We start from the raw sequence: 16,391 nt of genomic DNA, 5'->3' as shown, positions 1-16,391 counted from the left end.
TCTGACATCATCATCATCATCATCATAAACTTTTTTATATACCGCCCTATTTCCTCAGGGGACTCAGGGTGATTTCCAACATGATAAAAACAATAAAATACACATAATAAATCAGAACCATACAACAATTTAAAAATAATACAAGTAATAAGCCTAAATATGTAACATACCATGCAAACAATGAAAAATAAAACTAGTAACAATACTCCATTTACAGGCCAGTTATGGTAACTTAAGAACAAACCTACAGAACCTATCTTGTTCGTGACTTGGGGACTCTGTATACAGGATATTTCAGGATATCACCTTTATCAGTGATACAGTTGCGAGCACATTGCTGAAAAATACTCATCAGTGTGTCTTTAAAGTTGTAAATCTTGGATCTGAATAACTTGTAGCAGTTGGCTAATGCTAGGTGTGTGAAGTAAGGAGCAACTGTCTTACTGTTGACATTATTCACTATCAGTATTGTTTTGAAAATACAAAATTAAAGTGCAGTAAACTGGGCAAACACACCTTCAGAAGATGCTAAAGACCCTAATGAAATACAGCTGGTGGGATTATCTGAGAAAGCAGCTCAAGTGCCATCTCTAAGAAGAACTTCTAGTAGTGTATAGTTTTATTTTTAGATGAGGTGAGCAGTGGGGGCCCTTTGAATTTGTTGGGCAGCAATTGTCATCCTCTGTAGCCATCACAGTACATTGGGAGACTGTAATTGTCCATCTCTGCTTTTAAAGAGTGGTGAGACTTGGAGCAAAATTCCTTTTGGTGATAACTTAGAGCAGAGAGAGATCTCTAACCTGAGGTCTTACAAGACCTGAGAGATTAGAATTGCAAGACTGGATTTTAGCCTGGAAATAAGTTTCAGGCAGTGGAACTCACGATCCATTAGAGTCACCCCAGCTAGCACATACCAGAAATTGTGCTTTTCCAATGAGGAATTTGCCTGCATACACACATGTTCTCACGCACTCTCCCTCTCACATTTACAGACACGGACACCTCCTCTTCTTTCTTAATCCAAAGACTTTGTGGGAGGAAATGTTAAAACTTTCCCAGCTTTGTTTTTCTAGTATTCTCAACCACTGTACAGGAAAAGTATTAGGGCAGAAGTGCCAAGCATATGAAATGAACATTCCTTAAATGCCTCTAATAGCTTATAGGATTAGTAATGGGATATTCTAAGAATGGTGCTCTGTTTACAACTTTCAGTAAGGAAAAAAGATAATATCAACGGCCTACCCAGATACATAATTTAAATGTTTCAAATAAAATATTGAGATGAGGTCATGGTTTTAGTAAAAGCCTTTCCCCCTGTGTGTTCTGTAATTAAAGTACTAGGAATTATAGCTTCTGCTAATTTGCTTTCTTAAATTTATTGGTATTTCTATGAAGTGTAAAACCTCAATTTACTGTCTCCTTCATTTTGAAAGAGTTGTCTGTGGTTGCTTTGGTTAACCAGTCAAACTAGAGTTAGTATATCTCAACGGACAATTCTTTAAAGATTGTGTATTTCAACCGGGAATGATTTGAAATAGTTTTTATATAAAAACACCAATTTACTAAAGTATTTCAACTCTAGAAATGGTGTTATAAAAAGAACATCATAAACTATTTATTAAGACTTCACTAAGCGCATACACTGTTATGCTTTAAAAATGTGCAAGCATTTTGGCATAGGAAACTACCAGTCTCGTAAGTTATCTCATTATTTCCCATTATTCTTTTATTTCCCTTATCTCAGAAGTAAATCAAAACCTTGTTTTGACTAGGGACCACTTTGACTAGGGACCACTCTCCAATATAAGTACCAAAAGGGTTACTAATCCATTTTTGGTCAACTAGATTTGGTTTGGTTATTTGGGGTGCTGATTCAGAAAATTGCATTGGATAGACGACATCATCTCTAGTTTCTGATACAGAACATATGCCATCCTGTAGTCATCATCTGCTCGCCCACAGAAAACCATATTTAATAATCTGGAGCTGATGTGGTTTGTCCAATGCAATTTTTTGAATCAGCACCACAAATAACCACAGGAACAAGCCTAAAAATGAAGACACCAAGAAAAACATTTTTTGGTTGCACTGTGTTATTATCCGTAGTAGTAACGTTGAGGCTGCGGACCATATTTTAGTTTTTGCAGACCACTGGTGGTCCACGGACCACAGGTTGGGAACCACTGCTTTAAAAGAAAAGATCATCTTACTGTTATGGATCTGTGGTGCCGGGTGTGCCATTCTTCCCTGAATTGCATCAGCTCGGCACTCACAACAAATCTATTATTTAAGAAGTCTAGAATCCCACAACTATAAATATAGCAAAACCAGCAGTTACACTTCAGTGACATTCCCTGGTAAACAATGCTTGAAGATGTAATGCATTAGTTATTGGGGGAGGACACTTACTACTAAATAACTACATATTTTAAGTAGTTGGCAATTAATTCCTTCTAGTTTTTGTTTCTCATGGTCCAGCTGACTTTTATGCTGGATATAGGCCCTTTCTACACTGCCATATAATCCAAATTATCAAAGCAGATAATCCACATTATCTGGTTTGAATTGGATTGTATGTGTCTACATTGCCATATAATCCAGTTCAAAGCAGATAATCTGGAGTTTATATAACAGTGTCGATGGGGCCCAAGAGGTGGAAAGGAATACTCTACCCCACCTTAAACATCCTGTTTAGTTGTATACTTAAAATGCAAGGCTGATACATATTTACTAATAATAATAACTTTATTTATATCTCGTCACCATCTCCCAGAGTGGAATTGGGGCGGCTTACAGAGAGCACATAATAGTGCCGTAAAACATATAAAATAAAAAAATTACAACATTTATATAAACAAAATACTCAATAAAACATAGCAATAGCTACTATTGAAAAGGGTGATACAACCAATTTTTTCTTCTTCTTAGTATTCATTACTTTGGTAAAAATGTTTGTATGTTTAAGATACTCTTGTTTTATTGTATTCATATCTTCTAATGTGCTATACAGTGTACTAACAGTTTTTCTCAATAAATTTTCACCTTTTAACTGAGCTGAAGGGTTAACTGTTTCAGTTTTTTCCTGATTATTTTCTCCCTTTGTTATTTTTCAACAGGGAATACTGGAAATGCTTTTAACATACACCCCGTCTTAGGCAGTATCACCACTGCAAAAGAATTAGACCAGAGTAGTCAGGAGGAGTATACTCTGATGGTGAGAGCAACTGATAAAGGCAGCCCACCCATGAGTGAAGTAACATCTGTGCACATTTCAGTTACAATCTCTGATAATGCATCACCGAAATTCACAATGAGAGAATACTCCACGGAAATCAGCGAGGGGTGCAGCATTGGCAGTTTTGTTGGAATGGTTATCGCGCACAGTCAGTCATCTGTGGTCTATGAAATAAAAGATGGCAATACAGGTGACGTCTTCACTATCAACCCAAATTCTGGTGTCATTACCTCTCAGAAGACACTTGATTTTGAAACGTTGTCGTTTTATAGCCTAACCATTCAGGGAACTAACATGGCTGGGCAGTCCGCTAACACAACTTTATTGGTGCATCTTCAAGATAAGAATGATAACGCGCCTACTTTTATGCAGACTGAATACACAGGACACATCAGTGAATCAGCTTCAGCTAACAGTGTGGTTCTAACAGACAGACATGTGCCTTTAGTGATACGAGCCACAGATGCTGACAAAGACTCAAATGCCTTGCTTGTCTATCAAATTGTTGAGCCATCTGTCCACAAGTATTTTACCATTGATTCCAGTACAGGAGCCATTCGCACAGTAATGAGTTTGGATTATGAAGAAAGAAATACATTTCGTTTTTCGGTGCAAGTATCAGATATGGGGACTCCACGCTTATTTGCAGAATATGCTGCGAATGTTACTATTCGTGTCATTGACATTAACGATTGCCCTCCTGTGTTTTCTAAAGATCTGTATGAAGCAACTGTTTTGGTGCCAACCTATAAAGGAGTGAAAGTTGTCATGGTAAATGCAACAGATGCTGATTCAGAAACCTTTTCACGACTCATGTATTCTATCACAGAAGGCAACATTGGAGAAAAATTTTCAATCGATTCCAAGACTGGTCAGATTACCGTACAAAATACAACTCAGTTAAGAAGCAGATATGAATTGACAGTCAGGGCATCAGATGGCAGATTTTCTAGCATCACATACATAAAAATTAATGTGAAAGAAAGCAAAGCAAGTCAGCTAAAGTTCACACACAGTTCCTACAGTGCAGTAGTCCAAGAGAATTCTACAAAGCCAAAGACAATAGCTGTTATCACTGCTATAGGGAGTCAAATAAATGAGCCTTTGTTTTATCGTATTCTGAACCCGGACAATAGGTTTAAAATTAGCTACACTTCAGGGGTCCTTTCAACTACTGGAATGCCATTTGATCGTGAGCTGCAAGACTCCTTTGATATTGTTGTGGAAGTGACAGCGGAACATCAGCCATCGCTAATTGCACATGTTGTGGTGAAGGTCACTGTAGAAGACATAAATGATAATGCCCCTGTTTTTGTCAGTCTTCCATATTATGCCACTGTTAAAATAGACATGGAAGTGGGCCAGGTTATTCGACGTGTGACTGCTGTAGATAAGGATATTGGAAGAAATGGAGAAGTGCATTATTCACTCAAAGAAGACTATGGCCACTTCCAAATAGGAAACACTGGTGAAATTTCACTGAAGAAACCGTTTGACCCAGATACACTCAATGAAGAGTATATTATCACTGTAGTTGCAACGGATGGAGGACAGCCTGCTTTTTCTGCTGAAGTGACATTCCCCATCACTGTTGTAAATAAAGCCATGCCGGTATTTGAAAAAGCTTTCTACAGTGCAGAGATACCAGAAAACATACAGATCCATAGCCCTGTTGTACATGTACAAGCAAACAGCCCAGAAGGACTCAGAGTATTTTATAGCATCACAGATGGTGACCCTTTCAGTCAGTTTACTATAAACTTTAATACAGGAGTTATTAATACTTTTGCCCCACTGGATTTTGAGTCTCATCCTGCCTACAAACTGAGCATACGTGCAACTGATTCATTGACTGGAGCTCATGCTGAAGTGTTTGTTGACATAGTAATTGAAGACATCAATGATAATCCTCCTCTCTTTACAGAACAATTTTATACTGCCACCCTTTCTGAAGCTGCTGTAATTGGAACATCTGTTGTACGTGTCTGGGCTACCGATGCTGACTCTGGAACAAACAGAGGGATTTCTTATCACTTGGTAGAAAACAATAGCAACAGTCATGAGTATTTTCACATAGATAGCAGCACAGGGATAATTTTGATATCGAGGAGTTTGGATTATGAGCAGTCTCGGCAACATACATTGCTAGTAAGAGCAATTGACAGTGGAATGCCTCCATTGAGCAGTGATGTTGTTGTAACTGTTGGCATAACCGACCTGAATGATAACCCACCAGTATTTAATCAGCTGCTTTATGAAGCTAACATCAGTGAATTGGCTCCCCGTGGACACTTTGTAACTTGTGTAAAGGCCTCAGATGCAGATACTTCAGATGTGGGCAAGCTGGAGTATTCTATATTAACAGGCAATGATCACATGAATTTTGTAATCAACAGCAAAACTGGGATCATCACCCTATCAAACGTACATAAGCAGACTCTGAAACCTGTTTATCGTCTTAATGTATCTGTTTCTGATGGGGTCTTCAGAAGCCCAGCTCAGGTTCTCATAAATGTAATTGGGGCCAATTTGCATAGTCCTCTTTTCAGTCAGAAGGAATATGAAGTAGAACTCTCTGAGAATGCTCCACTGCATACCTTGGTGACAGAGGTTAGGGCAACTGACAAAGATACAGGTCACTATGGAGCTGTCACATACCACATTGTGAATGATTTTGCACAAGATAGATTTTATACTAATGAGAGGGGACAAATATTTACCTCAGAAAAACTTGATCGTGAAACTCCAGCTGAAAAAGTCATTTTTATTAGGTTAATGGCTAAGGATTCTGGGGGGAAAGTGGCATTTTGCAGTGTCAATGTTATACTTACTGATGTTAATGATAATGCCCCTTTGTTTCGAGCAACAGAGTATGAAGTCAACATCGGCTCAGATGTTCCAAGAGGAACATCCGTCATCAAGGTTCTAGCTTCTGATGCTGATGAGGGCACCAATGCAGATATCACTTATACAATGGAAGCAGATTCTCCAAGTGTTCAAGAAAATTTAGAAATAAACCATTTGACTGGAGTAATAACTACAAAAGAAAGTTTAATTGGCTTAGAAAATGAGTTTCTCGCCTTCTTTGTTAGAGCAACAGATGGTGGTTCCCCACAGAAGGAATCTCGTGTTCCTCTCTACATTAGAATACTTTCCCCTGAGATACACATTCCAAAATTTTCAGAACCATTTTATTCGTACACTCTTTCAGAAGACATTCCTATTGGAACTGAGATTGATACTATACGAGCAGAGCACACACAAACATTGCTATACACTCTTGTGAAGGGGAATACCCCTGAAAGTAACAGAGATGAATACTTTGTGATAGACAGGCAGAATGGAAAACTAAAGCTTGAGAAGAGCCTTGATCATGAAACAACTAAGTGGTACCAGTTTTCAGTACTGGCATACTATGTGAATGAAGATTACAAAGTAGTTTCTTCAGTAGACATAAGTATTCAGATAAGAGATGTAAATGACAATAAACCAGTCATAGAGTCGAATCCATACAAAGCATTTATTGTGGAGAACATGCCTGCTGGAACAAGAGTTATCCAAATAAAAGCAACTGACCAAGATTCTGGAAGCAATGGACAGGTTACTTACAGATTGTATCCAGCGCAAGATGCTGATATCTCAGAGTCATTTGCCATAAATGCGGAAACAGGCTGGATTACTACACTGAAAGAGCTTGACCATGAGAAGCAAAATAAGTACAAAATTACAGTGGTGGCATCTGACCGTGGTGAAAAAGTGCAGTTGACTTCTACAGCAGTTGTTGAAGTTTCTGTGACAGATGTCAATGACAATCCTCCTCGCTTCACTGCAGAGATTTATAAAGGAACAGTTAGTGAAGATGATCCAACTGGAGGTGTAGTTGCCATCTTAAGCACCACTGATGCTGATTCAGAAGATGTCAACAGACAAGTCAGCTATTTTATCACAGGTAAACATTTTAAAATGCTATCAGATTTACTATACCTTTACATTTTGCTGATATATATATGCATATGAATTTTAATATATGATATGTTTTAAATCTGTATTAATCCTTCATCTACCTACTTTTGATATTTACTATCATGGACCAGAAAAGAGCTTGACCATGAGAAGTGAAGCAAGTACAAAATTAATGTGGTGGCATCTGACCATGGTGGAGCCCGCAGTGGCACAATGGGTTAAACTTGTGCTGACAGGACTGCTGACCGAAAGGTTGGCGGTTCGAATCCAGGAAGTGGGGTGAGCTCCAGCTCCCCATTCGGGGACATGAGAGAAGCATTCCCTGGGCAGCATCCTTGCAGATGGCCAATTCTCTCACACCAGAAATGACCTAGGTTTCTCAAGCCGCTCCTGACAGAAAAAAAAATCTGACCATGGTGAAAAAGTGTAGTTGTTTTCTACAGCAGTTGTATTATTATCCTTTTAGGTGTCTCAGTTGAGTAAGAAATGAAAAATTTCCATAGGAGAAGCCTAGTCTTAGGGTAGAATTGCTTGTTACAAGAAATGATGATAAAGTAGTAATTTATCAGTCAAAAAACAGTTTTATATGTCACTCAACAAGTAGTATTATTTACCATTTCTTTCCCATAGTTGTACAGATGTTTAGCACAGATATTATAGAAATTCAAGTGCTAATTTGAGATGGATATAAAATTATTTAATATGTTGATAAAATATTTCTTGAAATACTCATTTTGTTTCTTTTATTGATATGGGCTATTTAAGTTTTTTCACTATTTATGCGACCATAAGGCAAAGCTGTCATGGGGTTTTCTTGGCAAGATTTATACAGAAAGAGTCTGGCCTTTATCTTTTTCAGAAACTCATTCTTTGAAGTCAGATATACTCAGAAAAGATTATACATAAAGGGTAGGGAGTGAGAGTGGAGAGAATTCCCAAGATCCCAGTTCTATTTTATGTACCCATTATTGTCTTATTCTATTCCATCAAGTCTTCTTATCAACAAAACATGAAGGCTCTCCCACCAAGTCTTTCTATATCCCGAGGTTGCAGTTTCTGCACACAGTTCTTGTTGGGCTACAGCAATATCTTTTAAATCATTTTATTACTGTGAGAACAATAATAATTTGCCTACATCTGTGAGCATTTCTTTATAGATGAGTACAAATACATATTGTTCCTTTACAGTAAGGCCAGGGAGGGGGAGAGATTTCTTGTACATTATATGTGTATGACCAAGATTTAGTGATGTCTAATTTTGGAGGAAGCAATGGGATCTAGTGTATGTACACTATGGGATCCTGTCTTTAAAAACCATTTTTATATAGATATGCATGTGCATTGGTTTGGATAGTTATACAGATTAATCTCATTATCTTATAATTATATTTTTTATCACAATCATAGGCTTTTTAATATACTTTGCATTTTAGCTTTCAGACTGGAGTACAGTCTGATAAACGCATAATACAGTAAACTCTAGGCTGAAAGCTAAAATGCAAAGTATATTAAAAAGCTAAAACACAAGCTACAAATGAGTAATCTCATTTTCTGTTTTGTTTTGTTGACTTATCTTTTTAATTATTAATTGTTTAGGTGGTGATCCATTGGGACAATTTGCCGTAGAAAATATACAGAACGAATGGAAAGTATATGTAAGAAAACCTCTGGACAGAGAAGTAAAGGATAATTACCTTCTAAATATTACAGCAACTGATGGGATGTTTGCAACAAAAGCTGTTGTGGAGGTTAAAGTCCTTGATTCGAATGACAACAGCCCTGTTTGTGAAAAGGTATTGGCATGGCATTTTATGCATTTGAGTGGGAAAGACATCCAGTTGTCTTTGCATGTAGAAACCATCTATAACTGATAGTAAATGTGTTGGCTGGCTGTAACTGTAAGAAAGCACTATAAAATAAAAGAAAGATTGAAAATACTTCTTTGCCCTTCACAATTGGCAAAATGTTACCATCACAATTTTTTAGTAGTCTGATTATCAATACATACGTATGTAAATCATTTGTGGAATGTAAACCCTTTAAAAGTAAGAGGGAAATAGAACTGCCTTCCCTGGCATTCTCACCTCCAGCTGACTTTCAGTCTTCTACAGGTGGCCACACAAGTGGCTGTATGAAATCTCTCTTTGATTGTGTAGGCTTTATGGACAAAGCCTTTGATGCTTTTTATATTCCAGTTTGTTTTGAGCAAGTCTGAGGAAATGAATTTGGCTTCCCCCATCCCCCAACAACATTGTCATTTTCAACATTGTCATCTATAATACATGTTAAACTTTACAGAAACCCAATTGTTTTGCCTATTAAAGTCAATGTTGGAAAGCCCTGAAGCTTATAAAAAAGCAAAGGAAACAGTCAAAACATTAAATAATCATGGACACAGTTGTCTAGAGCAGGGCTTCTTAAACTTCTCCAGATGGACCCCCTTTGGCCTGAGACATTTTTAAGGTTCCTGTGTATATAGGTATATAAAATAGGTACAAACTTCAACTATTTACTAATAACAGATAAGCATTTGCAAGGCTTGCTAAACTGGTTGATTTTCCTTTCTATAAAGTACAGCTGAAATATCTTCTATAGACATTGTAGATTTGTGTAAATGTCTAAAATAGCCACTAAGTGATATTCACAAAACTTTTGCTGTTGCCAATTTTTTCAGGATTCCAACATTGAGCTAAGGCAGTGGTTCCCAACCTTTTTTTGACCAGGGACCACTCTCCAACATTAGTACCAAAAGGGTTACGAATCAGTTTTTGGTCAACTTTAGATTTGGTTTGGTTATTTGGGGTGCTGATTCAGAAAATTGCATTGGATAGACCACATCAGCTCTAGTTTCTGATACAGAACATATGCCATTCAGTAGTCGCCATCTGCTTGCCCACAGAAAGCCATATTTAATAATCTAGAACTGATGTGGTCTATCCAATGCGATTTTCTGAATCAGCACTCCAAGTAACCCCAGGAACAGGCCTAAAACAAAGACACCAAGGTGCCCCCGCTTCTAGGCGCCACATGGAACGGCTCTGCTCAAGGGGAGGAAGGAGGAGGAGAAGTAGCAGTCAGGAGGCTTGCTGTCACGTCTTTAGTGGGTAGTTCAGCTTCTCCCCTCCCAACATCCCCATTATAAGAGGGTTTCACAAGACCATATTTTAGTTCTTGGGGACCACTGGTGGTCGATGGACCACAGGTTGGGAACCACTGAGCTAAGGGCACCCCATTTGGGGTTGGGCTCACAATTTAATAAGCAGTGCCTGGAACTTTGTCTTGGCTTTTTGAAACGCCAAATTAACGATTGTCCAAATAGGGGAAAGTGGGTTTTACTTGTCATTCACTCATTTAGGATTCAGAGCAGGCTCTGGAAAATAGAATACAATGAAGTAAGATAATTATTTTGGAGTCTTAGATTGTATGCCTTAAATGTTTCAAACTCTTTTAACATGTGATCTCAATAATGCAGTTTTTCATTGGTCTGTATCTAATTTCTGCGCAAGTTATTAATATCTTTAAAATACATGTTTCCAATATTATCCTTAAACCCTTTTAGATGTTATATACAGAGACTATTCCAGAAGATGCCCCACCTGGCAAACTCATCATGCAGATCTTAGCCACAGATGCAGATATCCGTTCCAATGCAGAAATAACATACACACTACAAGAAGCTGGAGCCGAAGACTTTTCACTCAGTCCAGACACAGGTAGCCTTGAAAGGATATAATAAACCAATTTCCACTTGTCATCCTCCCATTTCCAAGTCATTTCGTACCCCATGCTCCATAGGCAGCTGAGCGCTTTTTAAAGTTTTCCCAGAATCCTTTCTTTTGCAGGCATCTCCATGAGCAGTCCACATGGATTTTCCTGCAGACTGTGGAATGCGCTTCCCTCAGAATTGCAATCAGTTTCCATTCTCATAGTTTTAAGGAAGGGTATTAAATTTTGATGTTTTATTGATTACTCATTATGATGGTTTCGCTTAATTTATCTTTAATTACATTCCTAATTGTTTTCAGCATTATTTTTTCATGGAAATGCAGGATAAAAAGTAATAAAATAAATAAATCATGCCACTGTGTGGGGAATGCTCTTTCAGAAGTTCCCAATTGGATTTTTTTAATGCAAAAGGAAAATGTTAAAGACTGTATTGAAAATGAATTTGTAGCTCTTTTGGGAGATGCTTAGTTTTCATTTTGAAAGCCATTTGTTTGTTTTGCTCTGTTTGCTTAATATTTAGGTGAGCTGAAAACATTAGCCGCACTTGACCGAGAGCAGAAGTCAGTATATACTTTCATGGTCAAGGCTTCAGATGGAGGAGGAAGATTTTGCCAGGCCAATATTATTCTGAATATAGAAGACGTGAACGATAACATTCCAGAATTTACAACAGATCCATATACTATCACTGTATTTGAAAACACTGAGCCGAAAACATTGCTGACAAGAGTGCAAGCTACAGATGCAGATGCTGGTATGATTTATTGAGTAGCATTTCTAATTCTGAGTCAGTGCTGAAATCTAAATATATTCATTCTTTAGTCAATACACCTAAGAAAGGCTATTGGAGTATTGGAGTAGATGGAGAAAAGAGCAGGCCATTGATCAAGAGCAGGCATGGGCAAACTTTGGCCTTCCAGGTGTTTTGGACTTCAACTCCCAGAAATCCCAGCCAGCATATCGGTTGTTTGCCCATGCCTGATCAAGAGGTTTAAACAACATTCCTATGAAGAACGTTGTAGAATTTGGGGTTCTTTTGTTAAAGGGGGAGGGTGGGACTTGTATGTTTTATGGAATTATGCACAATGTAGAGAAAGTGGATAGGGAAAAAACCCTTTGCATTACTAGAACACATGGTCCTCCAGTGGAAATTCAAAATATAGTTCGTAGTCAAACTGGATCCACTAATCCACAAAGGATAATAAAAATGAATTTATGATGGATTGGCTTTTCAGTTGCTTATAGTGAGGAAGCGTATTCATTGCCTCCAGTGTCAGAGGCAGTTTTAGTTCCTTAGGGGACTGGCAGTGGTTGATAGGGACAAAAGAGAGTGCTGTTGTATTTACTGTATATACACCTAATTTTACCACAAAAATCTGGCAAAACTTCTTGATTCGAGTATAAGACGAGGTTGGGAAATTCAGCAGCTACTGGTAAATTTCAAAAATAAAAATAGATACCAATAAAATTACATTATTTGAGCCATCAGTAGGTTAAATGTTTTTGAATGTTTACATAAAACTGTAATTTAAGATAATAATAATAATAATAATAATAAGGCTTTAATAAGATAAGACCGTCCAACTCTGATTGCCTACAAACTTGAGTATAAACTGACCTGAATATAAGCCGGCCAGGAACCTCACTCAAGTATAAGCCAACGGGGACTTTTTCAGCCCTAAGAAAGACTGAAAAACTCAGCTTGTACTTGAGTATATACAGTATGTCTTTTTGTAGACTTCCCATAGGGATCTGGTTGGACTAGCATGGAAACAGAATGCTGGATAATTCAGTATTATTTTGTTCCCATCTGTTTTGTTCATTTATATGTTCTTGCTGAAGACGTATATCTAGAAAATAATATTTTGGTTTTTTTTTCCAATTGCAGGGTTAAATCAGAAAATTCACTATTCATTGGTGAATTCAGCAAATGGGCAGTTTTCTATCAATGAATTATCAGGGATTGTTCAATTGGAAAAGCCTTTGGATCGAGAGTTACAGGCTGTGTATTCTCTGACCTTGAAAGCTGAAGATGAAGGTTCTCCTAGAAGATTGTCTTCTACTGGCATACTTGTGGTTTCTGTTCTGGATATAAATGACAATCCGCCTGTGTTTGAGTATAGGGAATACAGTGCAACTGTATCAGAAGACGCAGTGGCAGGAATAGAAATTCTTCAGGTTTATGCTGCAAGCCGGGACATTGAAGCCAACGCTGAAATCACCTATTCTATAATTAGTGGAAATGAACATGGAAAATTCAGTATTGATTCAAAAACAGGTATCTATGCATAGTTACTAATCAATGGAAGGAGGAATGGCAGATAAATTTACACAAGTGTTTTCTAATAATATATTGTGTTAATGAACTTTACATACAGCCAAATTTGATTTTTTTTTAAAAGAACCTAGGCAAGATAAACATAATTATTAAGGTAATAAGCATTTTGTGTTAATGGATATTGTATATGTCCAGGGACAGGTTTGTTTTGAATATGTTTTGTTAAAGCCAACCATTGCATTTTGCTTGCTGCTGCGTGAGTATCCATTTTATTATTTGCTCAGAGTTGTAATATAGCCAGTTCTCAGACATAGTACCAGGAAGAGGAAATCCAATGAGCTATGGGTACTTTCCTAATAAGATACACACATTCCTCATATATTATAGCCCTTTTTAGACATTTTTGAAATATGTTACCATAGTCAGCCTTCCATATCTACAGATTCAAGCACCCACAGCTTGATAGTACAGAAGCAAAAAATAAAAATCTAAAAAAAGATTGGCATTTTGTGTAAAGGACACCATTTTACTACATCATTGTATATAATGGAACTTGAGCATCCCCAGATTTTGGTATCCAAAAGGGGTCCTGGAATCAATCAAACCAAAACCCCACTGTGTAAGTTGACTTCATGTATAAGGGCAGGTCTGGGGGCCAAAACTGCAGATTCTGCTATGACCTGTGGATAAGTTGAGGGCAAAATTTAGAGGCATGTAGCAACACATCTTTTCATTGCCTTTTCAAAAGACGTAGAAGGAACATACTTAGAGCTAAAGAACTAAAGAGAAGAATGGGATCTGTTTTTTCTGAGAGGTTATAATTGGGATGTGTGTTTAAATTGTATTGCTTGATTCTGCAATGTCTCCTAATTCTTGTTTTCAAATGAGCAAGAACACAAAGCATTTTAATGAGTAGGACATGTCACTTTGAAATGAGTGAAATGAAGACATAGCTCGCTTGTGCTCATGTTTAAACAGCATACTTCAGGAATGCCTGAATAGCATTTGCATGAAAACCAGAGAACTTAGAAACATTGCTCTGTTTTCATGAGGAAAATGGTCAGTTATTTTGCATGCTCCACAAAGCAAAGAAATGCAATGGGGTGCAATAATGATGATGTGTACAAAGGACATTTGAAAATATAGTCAGCCACTGACCCTAAAATAACTTGGTGAGTAGTTTAAAGGTTTCAACTGTCACCTTATCTGCCATAACAGAAAACTGTTTAATGTATGAATTCTTTTTTCTTGTAGGTGCTATTTTTATTATTGGAGGCCTTGATTATGAAAGCTCTCCTGAGTATTATCTGACAGTGGAAGCCACAGATGGAGGAACGCCTTCACTGAGTGACGTTGTAACAGTGAACATAAATGTAACAGATATTAACGACAACACCCCAGTATTCAGTCAAGACACTTATACAGCAGTGATCAGTGAAGATGCTGAGGTCGAACAATCAGTTGTCACTGTATGTGCTTCCTTCTTCCTGGCATAACATAATAAGGCATTTTTACTTTGGGGGGGAAAGTTTGAGCCATATTCATTTTCACTTCAGTGGTATATGGGTAGATTGTATTTTGTCAGTAATAACGCAGGCTAGCAAAACTGAGGGTCATAGTAACTTTTTATCAATGTATGCTGATTTTATAGGAATTTGTTGTTCTATTCCAATAGTGGCTTCAGATCTACTCCATCACTTACAGGGGTTTTTTTTCACCACTTGTTTTGATATTTTTATTTTGTGATATATAACTAATAGGCATGTACAAAAAATTGAAAAACATCGTAAGTTGGATCAGTTTTGTATGATTCGTACTTATGATGCGATATCTGATTCGCATGCACACTCCACATCAAAAATAAAAAAAATTTGAAACTTACCTCATACTTTTCCATTTTAGTTTTGTAAATCTGAGAAGGCTCAAAGTCAGTTTTATATTCAGTGCAAGGAAGCAAAGCTCAAAAAGCAAAGCCAAAAAGGCTGCCTTAGTGCCTTCCTTCCTTGTCTTTCCTCTGAAAATTAATGCCTCTCTATTAAGAGAGGGAAACAGGGTGTTTTCTGGGAACAGCACAGGATTCTGAGAAATGTAATTTGGGAAGGGAGGTGCTATATGCCAAAGGCCCTGCCCTAAACTACATTTTCTAGAATGCATCAGCATTAGAAAGCACCAAACAGGATAGCGGAGTGAGGTCCCTCCCTAACAGCAGCCAGTAAGAGTTTCAATGAATGGTTGAATCTGCAAAGAGGAGAACTGACAGATACTTCTAGTAAGTAAATCTCTGTGCTGGGCTGGGAAGAAATCTCTAAATGTATGGCCCCCATACCATAGGGGAACCATATTAATTGGTTTAGAGGCTGTTTGGCCAGCTGTCAGTAGAGTTTTGATGGTGCCCTTCTTCCTGGAAGAAGAAAGCTGTGCTAGATGGCTCATGGGAGTCACCTCCAACTCTAGGATTCTATGAAAATGTAGAATTGGTTAATATTGGTTTCTATTGATTAATATGATAGGCATTCGTTGAGATAGCTGTTATGGCTTTAAAAAAAGGTTTTGGGGGTTTTTTATCTCTAAAATCAGTAGATGTATGAATATTTCTGAAAGGTGGGTGGAATTATCCCCTGTTATCTCCTGTCATTGTACAGAAAATTCAAGCAGATAAGTCTTGAGAAGTCAGGAAAGGATTAAAGTAGACTTTCAAATCATTTCATTTTGCTGATGTGAAACACTCAAAAACATTAAAAGAAATCACACTGGAGCATTAGCATCCAAGCTTAGCAACAACTTAAAATCAGTGGTTCTTAACCTGTGGGTCCCCAGGTGTTTTGGCCTACAACTCCCAGAAATCTGAGCCAGTTTACCAGCTCTTACGATTTTTCAGAATTGATGGCCATTACATCTGGGGACCCACAGGTTGAGAACCACTGGCTTAAATTATAAAAAAATATTGAATTTGTGAAAGAATGTTTATGATAGAACATTTTAATGTGTTTTTTCAAATTCAACACCCAAAATATATTAAAAACAGCAATATTAAAAATGATTTTTCATCACAGGCTTGTTTTACAATCACCATGTTCAAAATATTCATTAAAAGTAAAAGTTAAGAATACCAAAAACTCAGAAAGTATTTTTCTGAGATGTGTGACTTGTGTACTACAAATGTACTATAAGTTAATATAATTGTTGAGT

General features: G+C 37.3%; 1 protein-coding gene across 13 annotated transcripts in view; it reads left to right on the top strand.

The window, feature by feature from the left end:
• The window catches only part of fat1 (FAT atypical cadherin 1), a 180,822-nt gene that overhangs the window by 120,489 nt on the left and 43,942 nt on the right, over positions 1–16,391 (top strand). For all 13 annotated transcript variants that reach the window (XR_010006430.1, XM_062981476.1, XM_062981473.1 and 10 more), the window contains 6 exons: positions 3,117–7,184; positions 8,795–8,991; positions 10,758–10,911; positions 11,445–11,678; positions 12,813–13,202; positions 14,457–14,671. Coding sequence is in view for 12 of the 13 variants with exons in the window: in XM_062981476.1 (XP_062837546.1) it covers positions 3,117–7,184; positions 8,795–8,991; positions 10,758–10,911; positions 11,445–11,678; positions 12,813–13,202; positions 14,457–14,671 (5,258 nt within the window). In the remaining variant the exon portion in view is untranslated. The remainder of the gene's footprint in view (positions 1–3,116; positions 7,185–8,794; positions 8,992–10,757; positions 10,912–11,444; positions 11,679–12,812; positions 13,203–14,456; positions 14,672–16,391) is intronic.

This window comes from Anolis carolinensis, chromosome 5, assembly GCF_035594765.1.
Source record: "Anolis carolinensis isolate JA03-04 chromosome 5, rAnoCar3.1.pri, whole genome shotgun sequence".
Lineage (NCBI taxonomy): Eukaryota > Metazoa > Chordata > Lepidosauria > Squamata > Dactyloidae > Anolis > Anolis carolinensis.
The sequence above is the reverse complement of the archived record's forward strand: the minus strand, read 5'-3'. Positions and strand labels throughout refer to the sequence as shown.